Source organism: Takifugu rubripes, chromosome 18 (assembly GCF_901000725.2).
Source record: "Takifugu rubripes chromosome 18, fTakRub1.2, whole genome shotgun sequence".
In the NCBI taxonomy this organism is placed as follows: domain Eukaryota; kingdom Metazoa; phylum Chordata; class Actinopteri; order Tetraodontiformes; family Tetraodontidae; genus Takifugu; species Takifugu rubripes.
This window is the reverse complement of record NC_042302.1, coordinates 9541806-9561066: the sequence shown is the minus strand read 5'-3', so window position 1 is coordinate 9561066 and position 19261 is coordinate 9541806. Positions and strand designations below refer to the sequence as shown.

Below are 19261 nucleotides of genomic sequence, written 5' to 3'. Positions count from 1 at the left end.
TTACCCAGTTTACTCAGACACTTTATTCATAATTCATTATTAAATATTTAGATTTAGATCTGTTTCATGTGTGTAGAAAGACGTTTTAAATATTGTGTTTAAACTAGAACAAGGTCATTAGAGGGTAACAGAGAATAAATAACTCAAACCTCGAAGCCAAAGAGCTCTGGAACATAATTCTTCTTTTACTGGCTGTGTTTGTTCCCTATAGAGGTTTAGTTGATCTCACGGGTCGTGGCCTTGTGATCCAGAGTCACACCTGTGCAGCCTCAGCGTGGTGATCCATGACAGCAACGGACACTGTTGGGGAGTCAGGACTTTCTGACCTGGATTTGTCCATGTTTTCTTCCTAAATCCTGCTCAGTTTACTTTTAATACTGGACAGATTTGTAGAAGATCCTGAAAAACAAGCAACAGAAGATTCTTTTTAATCTCTTTAATCTGAGGGGCGCTGGGAGCAAAACCAGCCCAACTAAATCAGCCTTTTTATAAAAGCTTGTATCTTTGGATCTGCAGGGTTAAAGTGTTATTGGAGGTATATTAGATCAGATAGCTGTAGCTTCTCATCATTTTTCCTCTTGGTAGTTTTATGGGATGGCGGCTGGCCAAGAGTGCATTTTTGTTTCAAATATCCTGACCGAAGTGTGCCTCCCTCACAGCCTGTCCGTCTCTTTCCCTTTTCAGGCCTTTGTGATTTCCTTCACGTCTGATTTCATCCCTCGACTGGTGTACCAGTACATGTTCAGCCAGACTGGGACCATGCACGGCTTCATCGACCACACTCTCTCCCACTTTAACGTGTCCAATTTCAAACCAGGGACGGCCCCTGAGAACTCGGAGCACGGGAACATAACTGTCTGCAGGTAAGAAACCACCTGAAAGTCACACGTGGCATTAGGAGCGCGTCGATGTGAGTTGACTCCTCCCACAGCGAGGCGTCGGCCACGGCCAGAAATGACCACCCGCACCCACCAAATGATAGCTGCATCCCATTCCTTCTGCAGGCTTTAGAAGCGTCCAGTTCTGAGCGAGCGCACGCTAACACGACTGCTGGAGCAGCTCCCCAAAGCTGGACGTCATCTGCCCCGAAACAACGCCGCACAATCGTAGCTTTTATCTGCGAATGCCAGTGGCGAGCGTCTCCCAGATATGAAGGAGCGGTCCATGAAGCGGCGCCCGTGGAGGGCAACCTGCTGTTACATAACACAGAAAAGAATGACAATGCCATAATGCAGCCTTTGTGTGAATGTGGCGGCGTACGTCATGACTCAAGCGCGATAACACCCCCAAGACTGAGGTCCTTGAAGGCTAATGGGCGTCAATTAGGCGGGAAGCGCTTCAAGGCGCTCGTCGTGTGCGTAGCGTGCTGTGTTAGCTTCCTGTGTGATGGGCGCGCCTCTGGGCTCTGTGTCATTCAAAGCGTGTCAGAATTGGATTCCTTGTTTGTCCTGACCCATTTCCTTTGGGGACAGAGGAGCCGAATGGAGCGTTGAAGGCTCGCATGGACCCAAGTTCAGATACAGCTGAGACGAGGAAATTAGAAGGGAAATGAAATGGGGAAAGAGCTGGTGGCCCCCACAGCGGTGTTAAATATTTGAAGAGTGTTTCTGCACCGATGGACACAGCTTTACTCCACATCCCCACACTCACGTTCCTCCTCTCCCAACTGTTAAAGAAGAATTTGTGCCTTGCTTTTTTTTTAAATGTGGTCATGTCCCGTTGGAGACGGTGCTGATAAGAATGTTCTATTTGTGTAGAGATCAAACTGAGGAACAAGTTATAACAAATGATGGAATTCTAGAGAACACGTGTGTGTGTGTGGGGGGGGGTTAACTGGGGGCAGCCGTGTTCTCAGGGGCCCCTCTTTTATCGTAGCACCTGAGAGACTTCTGGATTTGGTTCTGTTTGAAGGCCGGGGCGACTGGTTCCGTTTAGGCTACAGCTCAAGTCCAATTGATTTTATTATTGTTGGAAACTATTGTATAGAACGACCTTTTCATTCCTGATCAGGAGTCAGGCTGTGTTTAGACCTGCTGTGGGCCGGGACCGACATACGTCTGCTCCGTACTGACAGAAGTTTGGATTTAACTCCCATCACATCCCCAGGAAGTCCAGTTAGAGTCCACGAGCCTCGAGGGAACACCAACGCCTCTGGGGTTGATTTGGGAATTGACTTGAGACAGAGTAGAGCTGATGGCGTGGCTGAGGGAGCTGTCGGGGTTCTGATTTAACACCTCTGAAATGGTCCGCTGGGAGTTTGAGCTCTGGGCAATAAACTGTGGAGCGATGAGTGTTTTCAGAGTTCCGGGAAACATATTAGACGGTGGGAAGGAAGAAAGGTTTTTATTCATTTCAGAGCGTTACCTGAGCGGAGCGTTCAGTGTGTGTCTGTGTGTCCGTAGATGGGAACCGTCTGACCTTTGTTTGGGTTAAATGGACTCCGGGTTCCCGGGAGGCTCCGCATTGGATGGGATTCTGAGCCACGCACGCACAATAATCACATTCAGGAGAAAAAAAAAGCCAAGTTTGATGCCCCGTTTGCTGCCAAGCTGCACGGTTCTACCCAAACATGGACACAGCCGTGTCCTCTAATACGCCATGCTCGGCTCCTCCCAGAGCGATTTAGGCGAGAGGTGGCAGCAGCAGAGGTTCTGATGCACAGCAGGGTCCGTGTGAAAGTGGACCGCGACAACGCAGGAACCGTCTGGCACTGAAAGAGGGAAAGATGCCCAGATCAAAGCAGGGAGACAGGAAGGAAGACTCACAGCCAGCATTCCTCACTCATGACTGTATAAGGAGAAGGAATCAGACAGCACAAGACCGCGCTAACACACACACAATCCGCCCTTTCATTTTTAATAATTCTATATGGCTCATCGAGCACTTGAGCTGACACCGTGGACTCTTTCGCCCTTTTATCCCCAGCAGCATTGTCCCCAACACTCCCCCAGAAATGTGTGTTCACCATTAGCCTGCACGCTAACCTCGATAATAACAGCTTTTTTGGGGGGGAAGCTTGTAAAAATGATTCTTTTTCCTCTTTTTCTTTTCCTGCCATACATGAATCTCACGTGGACGTATGTAGATAACGTGTAATGTGAGAGACGATTGAAGCAGAGCCAGTCCTGCTGCTGCTCCGGCCCGTGACCAGCAACCACGGAACCATCATGTGTTGTGTCTCATCATGACTTTCTTGATGTTGTAGCTGTAAAGAGATTTACTCCCATTGTGCTCGCTCCTCTTCTCCCTCTGCATTTAATGGTCCGTCAACATGGCTCGATCGTATCGCCAGCTTCCATATTTGGAACTGAAGTTTTCTGCTTGACCCGGTCGAATTTCTGCCTATCGGACAGCACATTTGATGTCCAACAGTCACTCTTTGACCCACGGCCGTTTTTATTTATAGTCAGAACTCTGAACATTGCTGATCTTTGTCCGTAAATCTTAATTGCTCTCAGCGACCTGGGAGGAGACAGAGTCCTCACTAAAGATGTTCTCATAGCAACGAGGAGATGGATCCTCTCTGACCCTGAGTGGAATGTTCTGTGTTGGGAGTCATTATTGTAGCACAGTGTCGTCGTTACGTAATCTGTGGGATAAGAATGACAAATAAATATTACATATAAATATATACATCAATATTAAATATTACATCAGGGAGAGAGGGAGAGATGGATGATGGATGGATGGATGGATGGATGGATGGATGGATGGATGGATGGATGGATGGATGGATGGATGATGGGTGGATGGATGGATGATGGGTGATGGATGGATGGATGGATGGATGGATGGATGGATGGATGGATGGATGGATGGGTTCCCCTGTCGTGGTTCAGGTTTCTTCTGTCATCCCACAAACATGCAGCTCAGATGAAAACCTCTCATCTGCTCGCAGAGTCATGTGACCATCGCTCAGTGGTTGTGTAAATCCGTCACCAGATAACAGAAAATTCCAGACCCAGTTTCAGAAACGTTCTTCATCACTGAGGTTTGGCAGCACATTCACAGCTGCCCGCCTCATTTCTTCACTGCTCACCCATTTCTTCATCCCACTTAAAACCGTCAAAAGTCGAGCCTCTTAATCACCTTATCTCCAAAGCCACGACTCAGGTGGACATCAGAAGGAGGAATTATGTTTCAATAATCTGTGGCAGCTTTAACTCTTCCCCTTTAACCTCCAGCACTGGGATTTATTAAGATCTTTGTAGGTGGACTCCAGGAGGACCATGTCCACCAGCTCCCAGGCTTCTCTAGAAGTTCTGAAGGGTAGTTCCTTCTGCAGATGATGTCTGTGCCTGGTGTAGCACCAAGAACTACTGCCGTGGGCTGCTGATGGGTCATCACACCCGGAGAGCCGCCTTCCAGTCACAACGTCTAAATGTGCCAACAGAGGCTCTGTGATCAGACCTGTTTTTTGGTCTGGTTTAGGTATAAAGACTACAGAGAGCCGCCCTGGTCCCCGGATGCATACGCATTCTCCAAGCACTACTGGTGCGTCCTGGCAGCAAGACTGGCCTTCGTCATCCTCTTCCAGGTACCGGACCTTTTGGAATATCTCCGTTTATTCTTTTGCTGCAACACAACATGCAGGGAAACTAGGAGGGTGTCCCGGCCTTTTGTAGCTAGGTGGGCCTGCCTTTCCTAATCTGGCAGATCCATCCCAACACCTGAGTGGAAACATTTCCAGATGCCTCCGTTTGTCAGCCAGCTCATTGGATAAACACATCGCTCCGTCTGTGTGCCAGGCTGCGTCCTGCCAGGCTGCTTCCTGCCAGGCTGCTTCCTGCCAGGCTGGTTCATGGCGAAAGAATTCATTAAATTTCATCCGAGAGGCTGAGGTGGAGTTTGTAGCTCCAGTCTTGGCTCCGCCCACCATTTTTCCTGAATCTTTACTATATAAACAAACTTTACCATCTCCACATGTTGCGCTAGCTTAAGTCTATCTTGAGGAGCACAGCATCCAGTGATTGTTACCGACAGTTCTTGTTTCTATTTCTTTTAAATGAAAGTGACATTTTCACGCTTCTCCGTTCTTCCCATCTTCTCCAGAATCTGGTGATGTTCCTCAGCCTCGTGGTAGCCTGGATAATCCCTGACGTTCCCAAAACCATCGTGGAGCAGCTCAAACGGGAGAAGAAGCTCCTGGTGGACGTCTTCTTACAGGAGGAAAAGGAAAAGTTCCAGCTCATTCAGAGCCTCTTCTCCAAGGAGGCGACCCACCCCCCCAGCCAGGCCTCCTTCATCCCGGGCCGCTACAGCACGCTCCCCCCGGGCCTGACGCAGAGCTCGGACAGGCACGGGGAAGGCCAGAGGGTCAGGTGCAGGGCGGCCAGCTTCAGCCAGTTCAGCAGGAACGTCCCAGCACAGCCCAGGAGCGACAACGAGAATTCCAGACAGACAATGGTGTGACGGCACATCCGTCAGGGTGCTGCGCATGAGTCCGGTCCGGTCCGGTCCAGTGTCCGCCTGTACCTCCGTGTCCTGCTGTGGTCTTAAAACGCCACCTAACTTTGAACAAATGTGAATTCATTGGTGTGTGTAAGGGTGTGTGTGTGTGTGTGTGTGTGTGTTGTACCTCCATGTTCCGACTGTTTTCCTGATCAAGTTCAATAATTTTTACTTTTTGGTACAAATGAGTCACTAAGCGAGGCCAACTTGCTTCATAGCGTAGACAAGCAATAACTACTGTGTTTGACCGAACAAGTAAATCTGAGGTGAGCTGGGCCACGACCAACAGACCCGTAGAGTCTGATCACAGCCGAGGGCTTCTCTTTGCTTTGCTCTTGTTGTATTTCTTGTTTTTTTAAACAGAATTTGTAGCAGCTAAACCCAGTGTTTCGTACCGAAAGCACACACAGGCCTTTCTAGCAGTCTCCTGTACATGAAATGAACATTACACATGCCAATGTGGCTCGCTGGGCCACTGTAGTTCAAGTTTTACCTGTAAAATATTAATAATAATAATAATAAGATGGTCTGTATGCTAAATATTTACTGTATAGATCTACAGCTGCTGCTAACTGCACTTCATGTTTCCTGAGTGCACGGAAGGAGCCGAGTCTTCTGCAAACTGTGAATATGTCTGAGTGAAGTCTTAGCAACAGATATCCCATCATTCATTATGGAACACTTCTACATTCCTGGAGGTAAGTAGCTAATATAAAGACTATCGCTGGCCAAACACACAACTGTATCCCACGGAAACGGACCTCGGCCAGCCTTGTTGGAAACCTTAAAGGAACTGTCAACAGATTCTTTTTTTCTTGTCATTTATTCCACTGATGTCTAAATGACTTTGTAAGTTCTGCTTGTTAGCTAGCTAACACTGTCCTTCTTAAAGGTGGAGTTTGCAAATTTGAAAAAGAAAAAAATCACTTTTCGTCATATTTGTGCAGACTGTCACTCTGACCTGGCAGTAGTTCCTGAGTAAAATCACCTGTGCAAAAATCGGCCCCGTTTTATGCGTCTCTGTTCAAATGAGCGACAACAGCCAATCAGAGACCGGGGGCGTGGCCGGCGAACTGTCAATCATTTCTCGCGGCCTCGCGGTGACGTGTGACGTTAAACTTGGGGAGCGTAAACTATGGTGGAATACGATGAAACAACTTCTGGGGATGAAAAACCAACGTTAGCAGAGTGAAGAAGCAACAAACGCTAAGGAGACACAATTGGACAGATAACGAGTCAAAACAAGGGGGACTTTCAGAGGTGGAGGACGTCACGAGCCACGCGGAACGAGCAACATGTCTGCTTGACAGGTAAGTCGATCACCTGTAACAACCCAGTACGAATAAATCCTGTTGCCAACGTCGGCTAGTTTACAGTTGCAATGCTAGTTTAGTATTGCTACTCAGAAACCGGCGTTTGAGGCTCGTGCTCGTTGATGCGAGGGGCGTGGCTTTGGTCAGCGCCTCGAGGGGGCGGGGTTACCCAAATGAGGCTCCATTTAAGGCTTGCTAGCGAACTCCACCTTTAACCTATATTAATTAAAGCATATTAAAGTTGTTTTTTATGTGGTAAAGGTGACATCGATGCCACCACGGCTAGTTTTCCACTTGTTTGGATTTGCTTTACATGTTTTTACATTTAAAATGTGTCCAAGCCTCTTTGAGCATGTTTTTAAAGTTATTTGGCTCTTGTTCTATACATCACAAACATGATAAATACAGAAATCCTTTCAGTAGCGATTTGTTGAGGATTACTAGTCGACTGTGGTTACTGTATTAGTCCAGGATTATAGAAAGCATTAAAATGATGGTAGGCCCAGATTAGTTGTAATTTACAATCCCATTTCAGTAGTTTATATGACTCAGCGAAATTCAGCCGGGCTAACATTGAAACTTTGATGTTAGCTCGTTGAAAGTGTCAAAACATTAAACAAACATGTAATATAAGCGCTGTTTGAGTATGTTATATGAAGGAATGTCACGTCCAACCGCACTAATAAGAGCAACATGACCTTTATGATGGGATGCCTGATACCTACCGTAGCTACCGAAGCTACCGTAGCTATGGTAGCTTCATGGACTCGCAGTGTTGGCCAGGCTGTTTAATCTTCCCCCACTTTGCAACCAGCTGCAGACATAAACATCACTGAATACTTGTTGTCATCTCTTGCATTGTTTTAAATCTCCAAAAATTACAGATGTTTTTTCAAATAATAGATTATTTCTTCATTGCAACAAGGCAATAAAGTTTTCTTAAAATAAGAGGCAGGAAGCTCCTAATTTTGTTAATCAAACTAAAGGTTATGTAAGGTTGCCAGAGCAACATGATGGAAAAGAACTTTGTGTGTTTTGTATTTAAGAACATCCTTTTGGTTCTGCCCCCTAGTGGTAGCAGCGATGATTCAGCGCTAAAATAAATGCTAGGCTAATGCTAAAACTATTCTGGCTGAACTGATGACAGAAATAGACGGAGATAACGAGAAACACATACACGGGTTCTAAAGTTTTCACACAGTCCGGAAATGAAGCCGTGACATCATTTCCTGTCTGGTGATTTACAGTGTGGAGCAGAAAAAATGGTAAGTGCAGAAGATTGTGTGTTAAAATCGTATTTTGTCCAAATCATTCTCTGTAACATTACGTCTAACACGAAAATCGCATTGACACACATCTTCCTCAGTATTTAAATCATCATCATCATCATCATCATCATCATCATCATCATTATCTTCTTCTTCTTCTTCTTCTTCTTCTTCTTCTTCTCGGCTTCTCTGACAGACTCAGACAAAACTCGACACTTCACAAACGTAGATGTTGGTGTGGTCAACAGCAGCAGAGTTCAGATTTGAGCAGATATTCATCCGCAGCTTGTTTATTCAGTACGTTGAAGGTTTGTGAAGCTCAATCTTCCGTGTTTTTCACTGGTCACATATTTGCCTGTTCCACTGAGGCGCCTGGAGGCATCATGTGGTCCTTCCCCACCTCCTGGTGACAGGTTTAAGGCCCAGACCCACCTTCTCTCAGACTTTTAAATCATTATCAACCTTTTGAGTCACAGTTGAATTTAATGTCTTTAAAAATTCCAGCGGTTCCAGCTGTGAGACCTGCTGGTTGAGCCTTGTTCTGGGCCAGTCGGCTGCTATTGGTTGAGCATGTCGTTCACTGGTTGGTCTCCTTTAATTATCCCTTGATGATGGTCACACTGGTGCAGACGGTGGTGCTGACCATGGTTCTGAACCAACATACCTGCTATCAAACGGGACCTTTTAGCCCAGTTTATTCCAACCTGACCCCTGGTGGTGAAGAGTGGGGACTGTCCTAGAGCTTCCTGCTAGCAGCCAGGAACCAGCTCACCTGCTGCTCCCAGGTTATTGAAATGATCATTTTTGCTAGCATTGATACGGGGAAAAGGTCGGACACCTCTGACGTCCCTTTGACTCAATGGAAACCTGTCTTCCACCTCATCGCCCTCCTTCCCTCCTCCCTGTCTGCACCTTTTGTCTGCACACCTGAAAAGAGTCTTCACACCCGTGACTTGAATTCTTTCTGCTGTCACTCTCAGCTCAGACCCCCCCCACGGGGACACACCTTGTATTTGCATATCCAGCCCAACGTGGAGCAGCTAGCATACTTGCTGCATGTCTGTACACACAACACGAACGCAAAGCTATGAATGCAAAACCCTGCAATTATGCGTACGCGTGCACTCTTCGAGGCACACACACACACACACACACACACACGCACACACACACACACACAGGTGGGTGTGTCTGATTCTCAGGCCATCTGTGCAAACGGTAAATGTGTGACGGGTGTGTCGGTGTTGCTGCTGTTGGTTCTTTAGAAGCGGCAGCTCTGTCCTCTGTCGGTGCTTCTGTGCTGGTGTCTGTTTGTTCAGTCTAAACTCTTCCCATCATCACGTTTGAGTAAAATGTCTTGGAATCGTAGTGAGGAGGCTGGTTTAGAAATTCCTGCTTCATAATGATTGAATACGTAGCATTGACGCATTGCTGTGAGACGTGAATCGGTCGGGCTAGCAGGGTAATCCGTTATGTTGACACCACTCCTTTATCCATGTTTTTATGACCCTGTTTTTTTATCCTGAAAGGAAGCTGAAAGATGTCATAGTTTTATCTGTGTGATAATGGATTGCAACATTGCATCATTATAGCATGAATACGTCTTTTATCGACGCCAACACATGCTAGGGAAACCGCTTAGCATCTTTGTTAGCGTCTCTAAGCAAGTTAAGTTAGCTTGTCTCCAGGCAAACTCTACTGCTGCGCTCCATCCTGGGGAGCAGCCTGGCTGGCCTCCTCCCCGACTCCTCCATCAGCACCTCCCCCTGGAGCTCCTGCAGGAACGGAACCAGAACCCAAAACCTCATCAATAATGTCTCCACGCGCTAAAACGCTCACGTTGACGGGAAGAAGGAGCGAGTTTCACTCAAGACACGCGAAAATAAACATCAGTCGTCTTGAATTCCGATGATTGAAGGGAATTTTCAAGACAATTGGAAGCCAAGCACAACATGAAATCCTGATTAGAGACGTGCTATAAAAGCTTTGAACTCCTCACTCTGCCACGCCGGTACTGGATCCATTTGGCCAACGGCTGTCGTGCCTCCTCCGTGCCAAGTGATCAAAGCCTTTCACCTCAAACTGCCATAAATCACCAATGATGCAGGAAGCCTCAGTGTCAGGGGGCTGCCTGAGCAGCTCCTGTTGCCTAGCAACCTGTAGCCGAGCGTCTCCTCAGCCTGGACGATCTTCTGACATGTCCAATGATGGAGACGCTCGGGATGTCCACACCGAGAGACGCTGCCTGGGCCTTTGTTTGTTTTGTGTGTGTGCTTATTTGTGTGTTTCTCTCACATATGGGGTGAAAGTCAGAACAGTTAATGTACCCCCCCCCCCCCCCCACACACACACACACACACACACACAGCTGAACAATTGAGACATTCTTTCCAAAATAGCCATGAGCACTTAAATGTTTAAAAGATGACTCCAGTCATGTTCAACACACACACACACACACACACACACACACACACACACGTCCTCAGGGGCAGCACATGCTGAATGAATTGTCTTGGATGTGCGACCAGTTGTGTCCCAGCTTGTTTCCATCTGCTGGACCGGCTGTAACAAACATTTGAGCGCTGCGTTGCTCCAGATTAGCATGAAGGCTAATCTGATTGATTATTTGCTGGTCCTGTTGTAGCGTCCCAGCGTTAGCGAGGCATCTGGCTTCACTCTGGCTTTCATGTCTTCGCACACGTCTTTATTTTAGTTGAGCTACTTCCTGGTGTGGGTATGTTTTTATTTTCACACACATTGTTTATTTTTCTATCAAGCTTTGTCTTTAATCAACACTGGAGATCTGCTGAGCTAATCCGAGGGGAATCTGCCCTGTAGATCACTGCATGAAACCGGTTCTGCTCCCTGGACGCCACAGCCATGCCTGGAACGGTGAATAGTGTCCATACGGCCGCGGTTCTGAGGGGCTCCTGGCTGGTGCGTGTGTGTGTGTGTGTGTGTGTGTGTGTGTGTGTGTGTGTGCTGGTGAGCGTCTTTTCTCACAGCAGCTCTTTGTGTGTCCAGGTTGTGTGTCTGGGTGCATGAGTTCATATCCCATAATCAAGAGTCACAGAGTAGATTTATGCTTGTGTGTGTGAGGATAGAACATTCCATACTGAGGTGAGAGCGATTCCACTCAGAGTGTGTGTGTGTGTGCGTGTGTGTGTGTGTGTGTGTGTGTGTGTGTGTGTGTGTGTGTGTGTGTGTGTGTTGGGGGGGTTAGAAACACAGACAACCACCTATGGCCCCTGTTGCCCTCACACACTCCTGTGAGAATCTGGTGGCTGCTCAAGACAAAAACACTCGTGTCTGTGTGTGTCTGTGTTTACTCCAGATTGAATAACTTAATACTCATTCTACTAGCAAAGTGAGGACATTTTGGTTGGTCCCCAAACCTTCAGACTCAAGGTTCAAGGTTGAGTTCAGGGTTAGTTAGGGTGGTTAGGAGCTGGGTAATCTGTGTGTGTGCGTGTGTGCGTGTGTGTGTGTGTTGCCTGAATCAAACGTACCCTGCTTCTCACCACCTGTGTGTTTACAGCGTGACGCGTGAGCCCTGCGGTCGTTGACTCACGGTTGTGTGTTTTCCACACTTTCGATTCCATGAAGAAGGGTTTTTTTTTTTGTTTGATTTCGCTGGAAGAGCCTCATTGAGCCTGTCGCTCAATGAAAAGGTCATCGATGGAGCAGCTGCTCGTTCTTGCCGCCCGCTGTCACCAAAGTGAGTGAGTAACTGACCTGCACGGTAGAGAAGTGATGACCTGAATGGGCCAGACCAGGCTGTTGGAGGGCACCAAAACGGACCGGCACCGGGACCTGGGCCTGGGCCTGGGCCGGGGCCTGGGCCTGGGCCTGGGCCTGGGCGCGGCCCCGCACCATCTCCTGTGCACGTATGCTGGTGGCAATAAGGGTTCCTTATCACATGAGGGTTGATGTGATGGAAACTTTACGCCGTTAGCATCAAGCTAGCAGAACGTTATTGACCCTCAGAGATGCACCGGCAGATGAGGCTGCGGCAGTTTTTCCCCAAACGTTTTCAGGTGGGAATATTGTTATTGTAGTTCCGTAGAAGATAAAAGTGGCAGCTTCATGTGCTTTGGTTTGAGCTGTGGCGGCGCAGCAACGGCTGAAGTTCCGTGGTGAAGGTGGCAGAACAAATCAGACGCCAGTGAAAACATTGAAGATCGAGGCAGAAATGGAGGTTATTGATGATCTCAAACCTTTAAAATTCATTTCTGCCTTTAAAAAATCACCTATTTTTGTGTAGAAGTCCCCAAAAAAGGGGGAAATGTCACCGGCCGTCCTCCCGGATGTCCCGACGAGATCGTGAGCGTGACGCCAACGGCATCATCGCCGGTCTCGCCGCGCAGCCCCGCCTCCGTCCTCAGCCTGTCCGGCATATTTCCTACATCGCATCTTCAGATCGAGGAGATCAGAACTCCAAAGGACCAGATCCTTCGGATCACGGCCCTCCAGGTGTTCTCTCCTCGGCTTCATGGTGGTTTTCCAACATTCCCGAAGGAGTTCCCAGAGGTGCTGAGCACTAAACCTCTGGGTGATGGTGGAGGCCGGGTCATGTGACCCAGCACTGCATCACTCGGCGGTGCGTTTGGGGTCATGGGTGGCTCCTCTGGGTCGTCCCCTCTCTGTAGCTTCTCATTGTGGAGGCGGTCAGCACATCTGTCAGCAGCTGTTCTGCTCGGGGGTCGCTGCAGCTCCTCCTGAAGCCGGCCCGGCCGCTGCTGTTCTCGTGGACATACAGTAGCTATTCCGAGCTTCCATCGGACCCGCTCTGTCATCACGTTGACACGTTAATGGGAAACAGGTCTGGCAGCAGGGGGGGGGGGGGTCCAGGTCAGAGCAGGCTGAGTTATTTCTCCTGCTTCTGACGAGGAACACACCACATTCCTCGTGACGTGTAGGAACATTTTCTGTATGTTTTACAGAAATGTGCATCTGTCACTGGTAAACAACAACAGGTCTGCAAATCTAAACACGGCCGAGTCGTTTGATGACTCGGGGGATTCCATTTACATTCAGGGAAGATGTAAACACAACCCCGGACACGCGTGGCGTCCATATGTTCCGCAGACGCTCTCATCCCTGCTCGCCATCTCCGTACATGCACAGCTCTTGTAATGAGCCGCAAGCTGTGACCTTTGACCCCGACGTCCCAGAAGGCCTCACGTCACTCATCAGCCTGCTCATAACAGGAAGCTGCGACAAAACGGCCCTTTTACGACCCATTTTCCACATGTGTATTTAAAACCTGCTGCCCTGGGCCTGAACATCCAGCTGTAGCCTTGTTTAGCCTCGCTCCGACCATCAGCCCTAAATATCCACTTGTTCCAGCACCAGTTGACCTCTGAACTCACCGACTCAAGTTCTTGTCACGGTTTAAGTCGGTGGCGGCTCCTCGGAGTCTCCGTTTCCATCCACCAACCAGGGCGGGAGTCCAGATGTGTGGTCTAACGCGAACGGCTCTTAGCAGGGTTGGGACGCGTGACCTCGCCTGTCCTCGTGCTCACAGCTCCACCGAGGCGACCTGGCGTGACCCGTCGTACGCTCATGTCTCAACACACTTGTGCCTTTAATTCCTGATCCCTCCCACACTAAGACCTCCTGGAGGATTAGGCTTACCCGAGTCCTCCTCTATTGTCCAGTCTGGACCTCAGGAGGGAAGACATGGGAGAGGAGACGTCTGCATTCGAGAGTAGCTCTCTGGTGACTGAAGAACATTCAGCTGGTCTGGATGAGTTATCGGGCCTTTCTGATCCAAGTTTATTAGTCAGTACAAAAGGTTTTATAGTGTCTAGTTGTCCCAGAATAATCCCTGTGTTGTAGGTCAGATGGGGTGAGGATAAACACCCAGGCTGAGGCTCCATCCTGGTGCTGCAGGTCTTTCTCCAGCGGCACCAGGATGGAGCCTCAGCGCGTTTCCACACAGTTTAACATCTGTGGGGGATGAATCGCTCCCAGAGCAGCAGCGCTGACCTGGGGGTGACCAGTAGGATCCAGAATTACTGTAAAAATGCTGCCTAATGGAAAAGGTATTTACCCAGAATCTCGATAAGATTAGATCAGATTATCACCCAGCGAGAATATGAATGTTGACTTTGACTGCTAGCCAAGCTGTGATTAATGGAGGAAATGCCTGCTCATAAAAACTGAGCGATGCTCCGCGTCGTAATCAATCTGCCTTCAAGACCAAAGCTACTTTTTTCCCTCCTTGGAAAAATAAACAGGGGGTTTTATGGCCGAAGCTGTGAGAGAACCAGACAAGGTCGTATTTAGATCCAGCGGGTTGTGACTCCACTTCAGCAGGCACCAGAATAACATTATCTCAGAGTTATGGGAAGGACGGCGCGAGCGTCTCTGTTCCCCACCCAAGCCCAGAGTTCACGGTTCCGACAGGGTTCTCAGACCATAAACCCTCAAACAGCAACACTCACATCCTCTTGGAGAGATTAGAACAACATCAGCCCGGGGCCGAACCCATAGAGGCTGTGAAATATCACCAACATTGGACCAGTGGAGGAAAAGAAGAACCTTGTTTCAACACTTTACACCATAATGTCAATTTTCGGGTCAGCGTGTTGTGTTGACTCTGTTAATCCAGGAAGAGTTCGGAAAATGACACAGATATTCCCTGAATTCCCTTCACACCTTCACTCAGCAGCTCTTATTTTTACAGGATAGGAGAAGAAGTGACTCCACTCCTATTAATGCTGCCCTGTGGGACAGAGCTGACAAGAAATTCTCATCCCTTCTTTTCCAAATGAGAGTGAACGACCCCAACAGTGTTAAACCCTGATCAGGACCTTGGCTCTCCAACACATTTGGGAGCCGATGGGCTCTGCCAGCGGCCCGAGATCAGCCGACACATGCTGAAAAACATCCTTAAACGGCAGGAACCTGTCACATCCAGTTAGTTCCCATGAAGATCCGCGTGGCTCGGGGCAACTGAAGGGGGCAGAGAGGCAGAAGCACACAGAGGGTCTTTGTGAGGGGTTGTAACGCCCAGACTTGTTCTTCATTGGGCTGATTTGGATTTCCTTATCAACACATTTGCACGGCTGCTGCAGCTCTGAGCACTTTCAGAAAACGATCAATCTTGTGATCGCCCATTGTGTTCCGAAAGACGTGCACGTGCGCGTGCATGTGTGGGTGTCCAGTGCCAACACCAGCCTCTCAGCTGAGAAAATGCATCCGTCCGTCACCTCATGTCTCCAATTTCCTCCTCTCTTATCCCCTGTGGTGTGTGTCAGCCTGGATCTGTTGTGTGTGTGTGTGTGTGTGTGTGTGTGTGTGTGTGTTCGACACGTCTTCCACACACGTGTGCTTCATATGGGCCTGGAACAGACCTGGGCTGATGTAGCCCACAGAAACCCTGCACCTGGAAGCTATTGGGAGAACCTGGAGCTTGGGCTCCATGAGACCAGCTGTTGAGCCACAGAGTTACTGCAACCCATTTCTGTCCGCCTCTATTAACGGCTAATAAAATATTTTAGCCATAAAAAGCAGATCCAAAATGTGTGTTCCTCAGCAGTTGTGGAAGGTCTCAGCATACATTGACCGCTGGCAGAACATGCCTATATTGGGCAGTCATGCGTCCCTGCTGCCCATATTAGGAGTCGCGTCTTGGAAGGGTCGGGGTTTAAATCCATGATCTTGCTGGATTTCTCAAAGCTGGATTGTGGAATGTCTTGTTGAGCGAAGGACTTGCTGTGGTTCTGGCCTGGTCCTCTAAAGCAGCTCTAATCCTCAGAGCATCGGGTCAAGTTCTGCCCCCCTAACCGGACCCTCACGTGATGAAGGCCACGTTTGAGTATGTCATTCCCTCATTTCAACGCAGACGGCCGGAGTCCCAAGTTTAGTCCTCTGTGTCGTCTTTGGCAGCGACTTTGCATTTTAAAAGGGTTCAAACGAAAATATTTATCCTGTAGTGTCACACAAAACCGACCTATCGCGGCTCACGCCGGTCAGGTGATCTCCACGTGCTTTTGTTGGGCTCGCGTGAAACCAGGATGTGACTCAGGTGCCTTCGCCCCAAAAAAGCCCCCACCTGCCCGTCAGGAGAAATAACCAATCATGTGCATTCAGAGCAGCACCAATAGTCCAGTCCAGGATATAGAATCTCACACACACACACACACACACGCACACACACACACACACACACACACACACACACACACACCCTTCTTAAGGATCCGTGCAGGACTGACAGGAAAAGCCCTCCTTTACACCTGTCATCCCTCTGAATCCTATTACCTGATCCCTTATGTGATCCCTCATCTTTTCATGTGTCAAACACGTAATAGGATATAAGCCGAAGCCCAAGAATCACAGCGCCAGGGGGCACGGTGGAAAGTGACCTGCAGAACGTGTACAAAGGCATGGGTTTGACACGCTATAGATCTTTTTCCCTTTTTGAAGTCGATTCTTGAAGGACGGTGAAAGAACTGCGCCCACTACCTTTGGCTGTCCGTGGTCCTCTGAGGGAAGTGGTCTGTGGTCCTCCCCGTTAGCCACCACCACGTTAGCTTCCTGTTCGATCCATTGCTGCAGCCGGGCAAGTGATAAACTTCAAATTGTGGAATCGGAGCTTCCAGCTTTCGCGCCCAGATCTGCATCGATGCCCCGACCATATGCTGAGGTCAGCTTGGCTGCTCCTTAAATCCTCCTGCTCGTTAGAGGTGACACAACGTGTCGCCATCGCTGAACGACGTGGATGTGCTGACGGCAGCAGAGCCTCGCTCGGCCTGGCCTTCAGCGAGCCTCGTCCAGGCCCGAGGGTCCCATAGCCGAGCAGGAAGCTGTTACCGTTCGCCTCGCTTGGTAATGTATCCTGTCATGGCAACATAGTCACACCTTGAAGGCAGCATTCCTTTCACCTTAAAACATCTCTGCAGTGACCTCCCAGGAATTCCATAATGAGTCCTAGCGTTGTCGGCTCCGTTGCCTCTGGTCTTTTCGTGTTATTGTGTCTTTCCGTTTGCATCTTCGCTCCCACTGTATTTATGCTGCGTGTCTGGTCTCTCCGACGCCGCTCGCTTCCTGTCTCATGGCTCGAGCGGCGTCCTTCCCACTTAGATTTAGGCGGTCGCTAGTTAGCATGTAGCATTTGGGGGGATGGTTGAGATTCAGGCCATTTGCTTGCAGTTGCCTTGGCTGTTTCTGAAAGCTCTTTGTCACATCTTTGTTGCAGCATAGAGTCGGTCCTGTTTTAGTCCTCAGACAGACATTATCTCTTCCACTTGCACTTGTTTCCTCCTGACCTTTAGGCTGCAGCGCTGAATGGGCCTTACTATAATATTTGTCTGATTATACCTGCAGACAGTGGGAGCCATTGTAGGAGTGCAATTCAATTCTTGCTGAATTTGTTCTGCACTCGTCCTGCAGATAATTAAATTTTGCAATCTAGCGGGACAATTTCTGTGAAATAACGTGGGTTAGCGGGCCGTTTAAGCAGTAACGTTCTCTTTTCTTTTGTTCTCTGGTCTTTGATGCCCACGGCGTCCCTAAATCACTGACCCAGTTTGATAAATATCTGGTTGATTTCATACAGTGTGCATTTGTTCAGCCTGGCGAGTTAATCAGGAGCAGACTTGAGCACTATTGATGAGACGGATCCTCACCGTTCCTGGTGGCTTCAGCGTAAGCCTGGAGAAGATCTGTCAGATATATGATAAACAACCTTGTATTGACCCCTGACAGTCAGACATGCCACGGATCCCCCCGAGCGTTTAACATCCACACAGCGGCGTCACTTTTCCCACCTGACTGCATTAAAACTGCCGATCCCTCCAAATTATAGCCTTCATTTTCACGACTTTTAAACCTTCTTCGTCCTTGTTTCTTTCCCAAGTGTAACCAGATTCTATTTTGTTTAGTTTAATACGTGACCTGGGGGGGAACACTTCAAAGAAGACAAGCTTTATTTTAAGGTGTATATTTCTGACCCCCCCCCCCCCCCCCCCCCCCCCCGACACACACACACACACACAAATGAAAGCCCTTGCTGATGGCTTCCTGCTGTCACACACATCAAAACCTGCTGAGCAGCTTTCTGAAGTTCGGCAGGTCTTCAGGTGTGAAATTACCCATAAAGAGTTTCCAGGAGAACTTGTTTCTGGATCCTCTTCACATATGGATCCAGAGATGGATGTTCTATAAGTAACTGTAAAAATGTGATGTGAGAGGTAATTGTTGTATGTATTCTCCAGCATCACAAGGGTTTTACAATATTTGGGAACAATATAAAAGTGTTTGGATGAATGGATGGATGGGTAGGTGGATGGATGGATGGGTGGATGGATGAATGGATGGATGGGTAGGTGGATGGATGGATGGGTGGATGGATGAATGGATGGATGGGTAGGTGGATGGATGGATGGATGGGTGGATGGGTAGGTGGATGGATGGATGGGTAGGTACAGAGGTAGTCAGATGGATGGATGATGGATGGATGGGTAGGTACAGAGGTAGTCAGATGGATGGATGATGGATGGATGGGTAGGTACAGAGGTAGTCAGATGGATGGATGATGGATGGATGGGTAGGTACAGAGGTAGTCAGATGGATGGATGATGGATGGATGGGTAGGTACAGAGGTAGTCAGATGGATGGATGATGGATGATGGATGGGTAGGTACAGAGGTAGTCAGATGGATGGATGATGGATGGATGGGTAGGTACAGAGGTAGTCAGATGGATGGATGATGGATGGATGGGTAGGTACAGAGGTAGTCAGATGGATGGATGGATGGATGCTGGATGGATGGATGCTGGATGGATGGGTAGGTACAGCGGTAGTCAGATGGATGGATGATGGATTAAACAAGTGAGCGTAAAATGGTGGATAAAATAGTTCCAAAAACCTTCCAGCAGATTCCAAAAGATGAAAGTTCTACTTTTATTTTGTCCAAAAAAAAGAATCATCCAGACGACTGAAGGGACTCATGGTGTTACAACAGAACAGTGTTGTGTGTGCGGTGAGCGTAAAACTATAGTTTGGTCCGACCCCCATATTTTGGTCATACATCTGGTCCGTGGGACAGGTGAGTCCTGCCTCTACAGCCACACCGGTCAAGGCACATGGAAAGTCTCACTGTGAAGCACCTTTGCTGCCCCCCCGTATTAAAGAGAGTTCATAGCATGTTTCTTTCTTTTTAGAAACTTTTTTCCTTTTGATTGTATTTCTCTCAATAAATAACACAAATATCT

At 48.4% G+C, this 19261-nt stretch overlaps 1 protein-coding gene across 3 annotated transcripts in view; it reads left to right on the top strand.

The window, feature by feature from the left end:
- Positions 1–19261, top strand: part of ano2b (anoctamin 2b) — an 89950-nt gene that overhangs the window by 21662 nt on the left and 49027 nt on the right. For 2 of the 3 annotated variants that reach the window (XM_029825596.1, XM_029825595.1), the window contains 3 exons: positions 685–863; positions 4432–4537; positions 5053–6453. In XM_029825596.1, coding sequence (XP_029681456.1) covers positions 685–863; positions 4432–4537; positions 5053–5412 — 645 coding nt within the window. In that variant the 3' untranslated portion in view covers positions 5413–6453. Of the gene's footprint in view, positions 1–684; positions 864–4431; positions 4538–5052; positions 6762–19261 lie in introns of those variants that run through there. The other variant, XM_029825594.1, reaches the window with a different exon arrangement.